Raw genomic sequence first — 13,259 nt, 5'->3', positions numbered from 1 at the left:
TCAGGTGTATTATAGCTGGGGCTGTGGAGGACTGTTTCTCACTGACTTTGTAGAAAGACCACACACACACGTTCCTCCTGCTTACAGATGTGTAGTACTGTCAGGGCTCAAAATTCAATTTTGGGAATAGGTACATTACAAGTTTATGCACCCAACATAAAAAAATTGGGTGCACAAAAAATATTTTAGGTGCACTGTATAAGATAAAATAAGTAAAATGTCAGCAAAAACTAATATAATTCAAGAAAAGCATTAAACAATTATCATTATAACAATCATTATAACAATGATTATGTCATTTTTATGACACTTAGATGCTGTAACTGCAATACATTTAACATCTTTACATATGTTAAACCTAAGAAAATAGTTGGGTGCACTGGTGCACCCATAGAACAAAAACTGGGTGCACAGCTCCAAATTTAAGGTGCACATGCACCCAGTATTTCGAGCCCTGACTGTGAATGCAGAAACTTTCGCGGTGGTTTTTATTTTGCGGGCACCTCTCCACAGCGAAAACGAGCTATCACCGTGACATCACAGCCACCCAGCGGAGTGGCAGGCAAAAATTCTAAGTGATTTTCCTACCGACAATTTGCACATGCCTTCAAATAATTTACACCTACATGATGTAAACAAAAACAGTCATTGCTCATTTCGTATCACTACCAGTATTGTACTACAAAATTGTTTCTATGTAGAAAATCTAACAACATCGCAAATACCTGAATTTTGCCTCCGAAAGACAATTATAACCTTGCATGAATGAAATGTATTTACAGTATCCTTCTCATGTTAGGCCACAGCAAGTAATTTTTATGGATGACATCAACGCGCACATCAATTTTCGCCTGATTTTGAACAAGAAATTTTGTTGCCTTTTGACAGTGGTCAACATGCCGAAAATGGGCAACGATGTCTGTTGTCATGCCGGAAGGTGGATGGCAGATAACTATGAAGAAAGGAGATAAAAAAAGGCTCTGATTTAATGTTTTGTTCCTTACTTTGATGCAGTGATATGTGATGCTGGCTGTATATGTTCTCACTGAATCAAAACCATTTGAACAATGATTGAGTCAAAATTTTGAATTGTAGGAACCTTGCTTTTTTTGGCTCGCCTTGTTTTTTTTTGCCCGCTAGCATTAGATTTGGAGTCTACGGAGGATGTCATCCATAAAATTTACTTGCTGTGGCCTTAGTTGTGTCTGACAGGCTGGCTGTCTACTGCACAGTGAAGGGAAGGGTTCCAAATGTGTGTCTGTTGCACAGATGAGACATAGCGTAACTCTCTCTGGGGTAATATATCACATGGTGTCCCAGCAGTCACTATGGTAATGACTTGGGAGTAGGGTTCGGGTACCGGTTCAGCCAGACCGGTTTAAACTGGGACAACATTTGGGAACAGAGTCAAAAAAACAAACAAAAAAACACAAAAAGTAAGAAGTCAATTATGACTTCTTATTTCAGTATGGTACCATACTTTTAAAATTCGCATTTTGACTAATTCAATGCCCAATTTTATTGATAAATTTGAATGTTTACCAAAAATTGCATACCTACTGTACATCATAACTCACTATGTATTTTGCACCATGCGTCACTGTACATGTATAGATTTATCAGGACTTTAAATAATGTAAACTGTATCTTTGTTATATATTTTGTCTGAATCCCTCATGACCTCAATAAAAAGCGGCCTGCAGGTCGGTTTGAGCTTCTCTCATGAATATAAAAAGGTTCAAACATGCTTGCAAAGTCCGAACTTTAAAGGCATCCAATGCGATTTCAGGGCAGCAAAACTGGAAATATTCTGAATAAGGCAATCTTTATGATATTGACACATACTGCTTCACATTAGCACATCTGAATCAGTATTTCATACTTCGGGCATACATTTAAAACTGCAGAAACAAGCCCCAAAATGAGTACCCTAAAAATCAGCCCAGGGCCATTTTCTGTCAGAAATTTGAGAATTTTTACTCCATGAGGGTCAATATACATTGGGATAGTGTGGTTTCAAGTCAGTATGTAGATAAATGGCTAAAATATTGGCCTTGAAAAATCGGGTTTCCAAGCCGTAAAAACTGCACTGGATGGCCTACTTATATGAGGAAATGGAGTACCCTTTTCCAATAGAGATTAGGATCTTTAATTACAGGTTGAGCCTAACTGGAGGATTATAGGCACACAAGCAGCACATAATTCATGCGCTGTCACATTTTTCATCCATGGATATGACAGATATGTTAGTGGAGAGTCTATTCTTCTCGTTTTTCATTGGTGGCATCTCTGATGCAGACTTTTGGAGTACAGTCAGTCAAAATTGAAATCTATTGATGCTACAATCTAAATCACCTCCAGAGATAAGAGCAAATGATTTTACTGAGTGATAATTCTATTAACACAATCATTTTATGTTTAGAGTTAAAACTTTAGATCCAATACAAAAATTCTCTCGCCTAGAGCTTTCGACCAGTCACCCTGGTCTTCCTCAGTATGGTCGGATCTAAAGTTTTATACTCTAAACATGTAACTACCAACACAGATGAACTTTCATGATAGTACTATCATTTTATAGTATATACTGGTGATCTCAGGGCAGACGTAAGGTGTGGTTTTGGGAAGGGGAAGTGAGAAAAACATTAAACATTAGAAAGGTGTGTATGAAAAGAGATTTATGAAAAAAAGCCTCAAAAACATGAGACATAGAGACAGACCTCAAGATTATGTATACTCTCACAAATTTCATTTTGATCTTATACTATGTTATAGTCGTCTATCACATTTATAAAAACACTACCTGTATTATAAATATATTTTTAGTGCCTAATCTACATGCATATATGTAACCTATGACATTCTGGATATTCTGTATTTTTCGAATTCAAAGATCATGAAAAAAAAAAGAAACATTGCTTGTTGTAGAGTACTAAGTATTCATCAGCTGCAAGTGGTAACTTCTGGCCAACCCAAAACACTGTCTCGTAGAGTTCAAGGTAACCCAAACATGTGAAGCCCTACATAGTGACAGACACCAAAAGATTGTCCTGAATTGTGGAACATAAGACAATTCTGATTTATGTGATACTAGTATTCCTTTATATGCTCCAAGGTTCTTACGTGTCTGGTCAAGGCTCTCTTGGGGCGTTATCAAAATCTTCAAAGGCTATGAGAGGAAATGAAAAACTATCAGGGTGGTATCTAGGCTTGGTGTCAATGACCAGTCAAAACATCCTCAGTATTGACCATGGATGACTGGGAAGCAAGTCTGAAGATCTCATTTTCGGGCCAGTGTCTTGTATGGGGGCCAAGCTTTCCGTAGAGCTTAGACGGACTGCTCTAATTCAACGTAGAGCGTAGACAGACTGCTCTAAAGTCTAATTCAACGTAGAGCGCAATTGGCACATTTTGCGTAGAGCGTAACTCGCCGTTTTGATTCTACGTATTGCGTTGTAGCTACCTGGAATTTATCACAAAACTTCCTGAATTTACTGTAATACGTAGCCGACTCTCAAAATTTAGCATTGAGCGTTGTCGGGACCCCCCCATGCAGGCCCTCTTGTATGTGTCCACTGGTCCTGAAGCCAAGTGGAAAGGAGCAGTACTAGTACTAGTAGTATTGTGCCTCTAAATTTCACGCTCAGCTTACACCAATGCTAAATTTAGAGCCATGCGTGAGTGTGGAGGGTACTTGGTGGGTCCCCAGGTCTTAGGTAGACAAAAAGGAATGCACAAGTCATGTGGAACCCATTGTTGGTGTAGGTAGAAGCTGTATTCTTGTTGGGAGGGGGCTTGACCCCCTCTGTGGCTAGTTGGTGATTTCTACTAGTGGGTGGAGATACCCATATAACATTACACAGGCTGGGTTTACACAGACAATACCTGCATCAAGCCCACATTTTCTTCAAACATTCCCACCCTGACTTGTCGTTTCTCAACTCGCTTCTTGGAAGTTGAGGTTTAGCACTAGTTTAGCACAGGAAATACCACTGACCTACTTTGTGACACAATGCCAAGATCGCACACCAACAAGTCTTAGTGTGAGGTGGGGGTTCTTAATATTTGCCAGAGATGTCAAGACAAACATCCACCTTACTACTTAGGGTATGAGTCAGCACCATCAAGTCATCTCAGTTTTCAAAGCCTGGGCAGTCCCATCTGGAAATCAGTCAGAGCCCATTCATTTGTCCCCACACATATTCATAAATCTTGATCAAGGGGGGCGCGCCAACAAAAGACCCCACAACACAGCTCTATCGTTCTGATGAACTGGGCTCTGGGACAAATGAATGGATCCCCTGTAGGCAGCCCTTTTCTGTGTGTTTTTATTCACATGTATAAGGCATGGGAAGGGGAATAGAGAGATCGTAAAGTGGCTGTAGTTTCACTGCTACACACGCGAGCAAAAGAATTGTGAAGAAAAAGTTGGACGTTTTGTCCTAGCGACATACCTTGACGGGTGAACCTCGACTCGTAGCCGGGGTCTTCTGTGCTTGTGCCGCCGCCCCTGCGTCCCCCGTAGCCCCCTTCCCTCCCTGGCCACCGTGCGAGCTCTTCGGCGACCTCTCCTGCGAGGCCGTGGCAGTTCTTCTCCTCTCCTTGATTCCATCGAGAAGTCTGACCAGGAGTATGTTTGACGGTAACTCGTCAACACTGCAAGTTACTAGGATGCGACACTCGGGGCACCTCAGTTCGTTCTTGGACCGGACGATCTGCTCGAGACATCGTTTACAGAACGTGTGCTGGCACGGGAGCACTTTACTGTTGGTGGTGAGCCTTCCCAGACACACAGAGCACTCCAAGAGGTCCTCTAAAACTTTCTCGTCCATCATTCCGACCCTTGAAGACGCGGAATCATCCCATTTTTACCCCCAAACTGTGCGGGCTTACCTCTCTCGCGATTACTACAACACACTACACAAGCGAACGTAGCACCCTTGGTCTCGCAGTCGGCCCTTCTCGAGGCCCGTGACCGACCGGGATCACGGCCAGGCTTGCGGTGACTCTTTCTCCTGATGTGGAAAGTAACTTCCGTGAACGACAATGCGATTAATAAGGCGCCTGGAGTCGTAAAGCGGTGCAAAGTTCACCAGAAGGCAGTAAATACGGCCTTACGTCCCACACACTGCCGCCATCTTTACTCAATTATTTCGGGCAGGGAAAGGCCCCGCACCCTACCGTCTACCAGTGGATGACATCATTGTCCAAACACGTTGGATGTTAACAAACGGAACAAAGTCTAGAAAGCACCAAAATATGCCACAGAGAACCAAGAATTGAGCTAAGAGTAATATATTTTCTCTTTAACATTACTTACATTGGTCGTTGCGTGAAGAAATTGTTAAATGAACAAAGAATACTACTGATCAGGTGCAGGGTTGTCGCTAGAGGGCCTTGGAAAGTAGGAAATGGACACAATGTTTGTGAAATCTACAACCACCCGCCATACTAACCTCACACGATTCGCGGAAAACAGCTCTAACAAGCTTCCACCGAGCGGAAATTCTGGAGTTTATGATCTCGCGTTTGAATTTCCGTCAAAAGAAACTGATAAAGAAGTATTTTATCAACAATGCGGATGAGCACACAGCATTATTGAGTGATTCGGTCGTAGATGGCTAATAATCCAAATTTTCAAAAGTTGCCATACTTTTTACTTCATAATCACTATGTTTACAGCTCTGGTTTACCGTCGCCGATTAAAATTTTATTGAACACAAAAAAGTTTTTGATGGTTTTCTACGTCATAGGTGTGCCGTTTTACCTTTCTCGCTGTTAACTCTGTGACTGTAACCAAAGTCCTTGCTGTAACTCGAGGTTTGGGTTTTGGGGTGTTTTTAGCGTGTTTTTAGGCTTTTTTATCGGGGTTTCTCTTTTGCATTGAATTTATTTCCCACCAAAAATAAAAAGCAAAACCCAAACCTCTGCTTGGAGAGTAACTCGATGTACTTTTTAATACAGGTGTCTGGTGCGTATGATAAGCCAGCAGGTAATATTACCGATGGTCGTTGCGTTGAACTTTAACGACTCTCTCAATCAGAAGGTACCGTTATATCCGAAAAAAAGTTGGGGCCTATTAGTACTACGTGACGTCCTGGCCGATCTTTTAGTGGCTGTAACGTAAGACAGTATCAAGTTTTTTTGTTTTTTTTTTATTCCAACATGTAATCACCAGACGTAGTGACGACACACTCAAGTTTTTTCAACTTATATTAATGCCGCCACCAACACAGGGGACAAATACATGACAGGACAATACTCATTTACACCTGAGCTAAGTGAAGAAAGCCGTGTAAAGTGCCTTTCCCAAGGGCACAAGATCGGTGGCATGTCAGGACTCGAACCCGGGACTCTAAGTTCCGAGTCGCGCACTCTGCCGCTACGCCACACGACCCCACAAAGTATCAAGTATCAAGTTTGCAAGGCAGTATACATTTACCACCAGAAGTTTAGCTGACGGGAAAAAAAACTTTAAGTACAAAATGGAGACCGATAAAACGCACCTAAAACACGTCAAAATATGCCGAAGCCTAAACCTCTGCTTGGAGATCTCTCTGGATATCATGATTAGATTTTCGGGCCCCCTGGCGACTTGTTATGGTACTGCAGCGGAACTTCCTGTTCTGATATATATCATGATCTGGACATGCTGCGGTCATGAGTTTTGGGCCCGCAGACATTCAATGTAAATATGCCCACGTGTTCGGGTATAGCCGAACGACTGAAGTCTGGACAACACATGCACCTCTGCTCTTTTTGTAGTGTCGTTTGTAACATTAGTATCTTTCACAGGCGGTGTCGAATGTTCCCTTATAGTATTAAAGGCCACAGCAAGTAATTTTCATGCATGGCATCGACACACGCATTAATTTTCGCCTGATTTTGAAAAAATATATATATTTTGTTACCCTCTGACAATGGACTGGTCAACATGCCGAAAATGGGCTAAGATGTCTCGCAATGCCGGAACGTGGATGACAGAAAAATGTGAAGAGAGAAGACAAGAGAAGGCTTTGATCAAGGATATTATACATCTGTATAATGTCCTTGCTCTGATTTATTGTTTTGTCTTTTACTTTTACTTTGTTGTAGTATTGCATTTCGCTAGCTCTTATATATGTGATGTTGCCACTGAATTAAAAAAAAATCTTGTTTAACAAGGTTTATGATCTCAAAATTTGATAATGTAGGAATCTTGTTTTTGTTTTTTGGCCCGCCTTGTTTTTGTTTTTTTTCGCCCCGTCGCATCAGGTTTGGTGTCTGCGGAGAATGTCATCCATAAAATTAACTTGCTGTGGCCTAAGTTATATACGAGGCTCTGCTACAGAAAACCGATCCCATGGTTGTTTGCCTTCCCTAAAAGGACCGATCTGAAATGTGGGATACAGTAGCAAAACCTCATTTTTTTTATTTCTGGGGTTCAAGTTCAAGGTTTTTGACACCCAACGATGTCAATCGTCGGTTACGATCGAAGGTTAATGTTCTAACTCCTATCATAGGTGCAAGAATTTGGCCCGGACGTCAACCTTCAAAATGCGTCTCTTCCTTTTGGGCAGTGCAGGGGCTACTTTAGCCACCAGAGGACGTTTATTTCTACGTTGCAAAAACATTTCGCTGATTGTTGCTTTCGCTCCGGCCTAGGCTGGGGGATCGAGCATGGCTAGTTTCACTCTTGCTCTCCCCTGTAACTTGTAAGCATGCGTTGGGGCCTGGGGGTCAAAGTCATGTTGTCCGTGCACGTGTGTACTTATTTGGCTGAAGTACCTTCACACATCACTAGAGGACGTTTTAACAAAGTCCAGTGACTGCTGTTGTCCTCCTGACAGAAACCTCTGGCCTAGATGTATCGACCAAGCACAGAAGTTTTGGCGAAATGATCATCTTATAAAAACTCTACCTGTATTCCAAATTTCTTTATTACCTCCATGAAATGTGTCATGGAGGTTATATTTTCAGTTGCGTTTATCTGTCCGTCTGTCTGTTGGTCAACAAGATAACTCAAGAACGCCTGGATGGATTGGTTTCATACTTGGTGTGTTGGTAGGGTGTGACGAAAATTAGAAATGATTAGATTTTGGTCCCCCTAGTGCCTTCCCTTGGTACTTGAGCGCAAATTCCGGTTTTGATATCTCGCGATCTGGACATGCTAGGGTCATGATTGCTAGGGTCAATTTTGACGGAAGGTAGCTCTCGTGCTTGGGAAGAAGTCATATGAGTTTGGGCCCCCTAGCGGCTTGTTCTGGAACTGCAGGGCACTTTCTGGCGAAATGTTTAAAAGCCAATAAGTCCAGACAGGAACAACATATTTTCATTATTTTTGGTGTGTAGGTAGCTGAGAGAGAGATGTACATAATTAAATGCAAATTATGCAAATGAGGACTTTATTTGCATAATTAATGAGGAAATTCTATAATTACAGTGTTTTACATTATACTACTTACATACATGTAATGTAATGTAACCTATGGCAGGCGGAACTTCAACAGATACTAATTATGCAAATGATGACCTAACTTGCATAATTAATGCGAAAATTCTATGATATCGTAATGGTGAATGATGAGAATGTCATACTTGGGACATCTGTAAGTTAATCAAAAGTTAACATACATCACGATGCATATATCATGTTAATGCAGGTCATTTGCACAATTAAAGAAGAAATTTACATTTACATATCAAGATCATATTTCATGGAGGTATGAGATCTCGGAATTCTAGTTTCTATTTAAAACATCCTAACAGAAATAAAGTTATGATTCAAATCAGGATGTTTTAACATTTGCTCATATTCGTCACGTCTGCAACCAGACAAGACAAAAGATATAGACAAATGCACATCGTTACAAAACAGAACATTTATTTGAAACAAACAAAAACAGCTTGAACAAACACATGTCAACATACTGCGTAAACAAAGCTTGAAAAGGCACCTACCTCGTACAAATGTACCTCAAGATTAAATATTAGGCTCTATAACAAGTATCCTTTAGATCTATTGCTACAAAATGTAAATGAAATACAGTAGATTATCAGTAACAACACTAGTCTTTCTCCATCTACTTACAACTACATGCATTAATTCCATCACCTATGGATACCATTAGTAAGAAACAACAAGTACACTAAATAAAATTGCTTCTAAAATATCTAGATCAAAAGAATAGAAACATGCCAATCTGGGAAGGTAAGCCGTCTACAAAATAACTGTTTTGCTCTTTGACAAAAAGAACTTTAAATATACAAACTCTGGTTATTCAAAGGTTGATATAGTAATTATACAGTACTTTGCATCTTCTATATGAGTTAAGTTGTTAATGTTATGCTGTGGAGTGCTACAGAACAGATGTGCCACATGCAGTCCAATGTTTTCAAGGAACAAAACATTCTAAACTAAAGCTAAGATACTAAAGCAAACTTGACATACAGTTTTTGACACACAACAAGAGCGTAATTACTACCTGGGTTATACTGAAACGACTTGATTCCTTTTTCACAATACAGAGAGTTAACAGGATCTTAAGTACATTTCCACATTATGTCCTCAACTCTTTCTTTATTTCTTTTTTTCCTGTATGGGTTTACATACTCCACCCTCTTAAGGTCATTAAGTGGTAGAAGAAGCCTTCTCTGAGGTATCCTAATTTGAGGTATCCTAAAATAACCCACACTATACTTTGCATGTCTCTTTTCAATGACAGTTTGCTGCACTCCTCACAGTCACACTGTTAGAGTTTCTTCCCTGTCTGACTTTGCAAGCTGGGTTTCATGTAACTCACAACTTAATCCTGAAAACTTCAATGCAATGAGGTTTTATACTCCCACGGCGGTCGGTTGCTAGGCTAAAAGTCGCATTACTAGGGAGGTATCGGGTTACAGAACGTGTTCGAACGTGGCCGCGCGGGAGTCCCGGGCCGGCCCGGGGGCAACGGGTAAAATTTGAAAATAAACAAAAGTAATTGGAGAGTAAATACTCGTCAAAATAAAATGTAATAAGTGATTTTGTTTACCTCAAATGTTATTCTTGCACTGCCTTTGCTCCACTTTGTGTACATTTGCTTCCAAATGAGATCAATTTCGGATTTCAAAAAGGGTTCACGAGAACCAAACAACTGATTTTAAGAGGCCCCGAAAATTAAAAATAAGGTTAAATTTTTGGATTTTTAGAAATATTACAGTAAATTTAAACTTTCTGTCTTAGGATTTTTTATTTTTTAACTAAAACTCGACTTACAGTCAAAAGAAGAGCTAAAAACGCAGTGTTTTAACTTTAAATACCGATAATTCATAATCGCGGCCATATTTAAAAAATCCCTAAGACAGAAATCTGCGGAAATCGTTCCTCTTCCAAACAAGCCCTCAATGAGGTAATTTGAGCGATTTTTGGGAATGGTTAAAATACCATGTTTGCACGCATGCTGTGCCACTTGGATATGGGGACCTGGATTTTATAACAGCGTCAACATGAATTCTGACCTTCAAGGTCACCCACGATGACGGCAGTAGCTTCGTTACATGTTACATATCCACAATAAAATCACGGCATAGATGTAATGTTTTGAAAACGGTTCATATTTGTGGAAAGGTGGATTTTTCCTGTTCCGTGGTTCCCAAGTAAAAAGGGCTTGAAGTAGCCGGTTGTAGCGGCTTTACTGTAAATGACCGCGGGTAACCCCAGATCGAACGCCCACTCTATTCGAATGACGTCATATCGAACAAGATTCGCGGGTTCGGGGGATTCGATCTCCATAGTAGCGGAGTGGGACTTTTGGGCCCAAATCTGACCATCGTGTCCTCAGTCACACCTACAGGGGTTCTCACAAATGAGTTCGCATGTGTTTCTTCAGATTACGCCGATCACTGAACTGCCTGCTGCACTCCTCACACGTGTAGGGTTTCTCTCCCGTGTGAGTCCGCATGTGTTTTTTCAAGTCATGCAGCCGACTAAACTGCTTGCTGCACTCCTCACACTTGTAGGGCTTCTCCCCTGTATGACTTTTCATGTGAGACTTCAGATTACACTGCACACTAAACTGCCTGCTGCACTCCTCACACGTGTAGGGTTTCTCTCCCGGTGAGTTCGCATGTGTCTTTTCAAGTCATCCAGCCGACTAAACTGCTTGCTGCACTCCTCACACCTGTAGGGTTTCTCCCCTGTGTGAGTCAGCATGTGGTTTTTCAGATGACCAAGCTCTCTGAACTGCTTGCTGCATTCCTCACACTTGTAGGGTTTCTCCCCTGTGTGAGTCAGCATGTGTTTTTTCAGATGACCAAGCTCTCTGAACTGCTTGCTGCACTCCTCACACTTGTAGCGTTTCTCTCCAGTGTGAGTATGCATGTGCCTTTTTAGATTTCCCATCTCACCGAACTGCATGCTGCACTCCTCACACTTGTAGCGTTTCTCTCCAGTGTGAGTATGCATGTGCCTTTTTAGATTTCCCATCTCACCGAACTGCATGCTGCACTCCTCACACCTGTAGGGTTTCTCTCCTGTGTGAGTCCGCATGTGTCTCTTCAGAGCACATAGATAACGAAACTCCCTGCTGCACTCCTCACACCTGTAGGCTTTGGTGGCAGCCACCCTGTTGGCAAATTCCGCTTTCGATGCTTTGTTGGCACCTCCACTCTTTGTTGCCATCGTAACAAAACTGAATTTGCCTCCTCACTATGACTATGAGACTTCAGACTATTTCCCTCTACGCACTTCTGTAATATGGAATCCTGTTTTTCCTTATTTCAGCACTATTGGACTACAGAATCCTGTTTTTTTCCTTTCAGCACTACTGGACTATGGAATAAAGTTTTCCCTTTCAGCACTACTGGACTGTGGAATCCTGTTTTTTTTTCTTTCAGCAAGACTGGACTGTGGAATCCTGTTTTTCCTTTCAGCACTACTGGATTATGCAGTCCTGTTTTCCCTTTCAGCAATACTGGACTGAGGAATCCTGTTTTCCTTGCAGCACTACTGGACTGTGAAATCCTGTTTTTCCTTTCAGCACTACTGGACCGTGGAATCCTGTTTTCCCTTTCAGCAGGGTAGGCAGAACTTCCATTCAATCCTGTGTAATAAAACAGAAAACAAAAGATTAGAAAACCTGTGTTTGATGAATATCCCCTCAATCAGTTAGTGAATAACCCCCGAATCCCTCTCATTCAATAACGACCCACATACGAGAGTTTATGAATCTCCCCCGACTAGGAAAATTTCTTCCATGATAGAAACCAGATGTTTGGGCGGGAAGATCGTTACAAGAGGCACATTTGGGGGTTTCCAAAACCAACTCAACACAACGTCAGAATTTAACCACAAAATTTCCGTTAGTCTGCGAAATCAACCGTCGATTTATTTGAAAGAAATAAATCGTGTACTATCCGTACAATACACTTGCATTTCTGTTGTCGTCTGTAAGTTCCCAATATTTACGAGGTGGCGTAACCCCCTACAGACCCTCGCCTGGGTGTCAACGTTTTCTAAGACAAAAGCGAGATGCAAATTGTCTTTTACAACGGTACAACAAAACAAAACAATCCTTTACAATTTTCTTACGAGTGTTGTTGCCAGATACAATCTAAACTAAAGTTGCTGCTGGCAGAAACTTTGTAATAATTGCTTTCAAACAAGAAACCGTTACTTGACGTAATTTTACTTCTCACAAGCGGCAGATCAGAGAACGTAAAAACAAACTTGTACGAGTTGTTCTTCAGTCACATCGATAACTGTTGCTTAGACAAGCTCTTAGTACGTACCTGATTCGTATATAGGACGCGATCCCGATGAACTGAACCGAAAAAGGCTCTTCATAAGATCACGAGAAACCCTCGATACTTTCTTCCACACCACGACACGCCTGGTACACGGGGGTACGGGGTTAGCGGAATGTGCTCCGCCGAGGTGGGACTCATAATGAGGCTAAGCACAGGCGGGTTTCGTGTTTCATGTTTCTCCGCGGAGTTCAGGTTCTAGTGACAGTTTGTGAACTTTTTCTAGAGATTTCTCTCGAGAAGATTGTAGAGCTAGGGAGATAAGCTCTTGTACTGTACATTTCACAGATTTCTTATTTTGTACGACCGTTTATTTACCTTCCCAAATAACTTTTTTTTATAGTTTTGGGGAGCGCGCGTGTGTGAACAGGATTACTTTAGAATACCAGCGGATGGTAGCCTCCACCTGGCCTTCGGAGTTCCCACAAATCGTTACTCTCCAAGCAGATTTTTGTCGTTACCCCCACCACCCGTCGGTGGCTGGCGACCTTCTCTGG

At 41.5% G+C, this 13,259-nt stretch overlaps 2 protein-coding genes across 2 annotated transcripts in view; both read right to left on the bottom strand.

Moving 5' to 3' along the window:
* Nucleotides 1-5,171, bottom strand: part of LOC109487612 (E3 ubiquitin-protein ligase SH3RF1-like) — an 85,136-nt gene extending 79,965 nt beyond the window's left edge. The window contains exon 1 of the mRNA XM_019791617.1: nucleotides 4,452-5,171. Coding sequence (XP_019647176.1) covers nucleotides 4,452-4,832 — 381 coding nt within the window. The 5' untranslated portion in view covers nucleotides 4,833-5,171. The remainder of the gene's footprint in view (nucleotides 1-4,451) is intronic.
* A 5,840-nt stretch (nucleotides 5,172-11,011) lies between these two features.
* LOC109487611 (zinc finger protein 678-like) lies at nucleotides 11,012-11,808 on the bottom strand. Its single transcript, XM_019791616.1, has one exon. It carries the CDS (start codon nucleotides 11,636-11,638, stop codon nucleotides 11,012-11,014), a length of 627 nt encoding a protein of 208 aa, XP_019647175.1. The 5' UTR covers nucleotides 11,639-11,808.
* Between the last annotated feature and the right edge of the window lie 1,451 nt (nucleotides 11,809-13,259).

The sequence above is a fragment of the Branchiostoma belcheri genome, unplaced genomic scaffold (assembly GCF_001625305.1).
Source record: "Branchiostoma belcheri isolate BF01 breed outbred unplaced genomic scaffold, Haploidv18h27 scaffold9, whole genome shotgun sequence".
Taxonomy (NCBI): Eukaryota; Metazoa; Chordata; class Leptocardii; order Amphioxiformes; family Branchiostomatidae; genus Branchiostoma; species Branchiostoma belcheri.
The sequence above is the reverse complement of the archived record's forward strand: the minus strand, read 5'-3'. Positions and strand labels throughout refer to the sequence as shown.

Bases quoted from the DNA above. Each gene is read 5' to 3' on its own strand.
- LOC109487611 (XM_019791616.1), bottom strand. From the start codon at position 11,638: ATGGCAACAAAGAGTGGAGGTGCCAACAAAGCATCGAAAGCGGAATTT.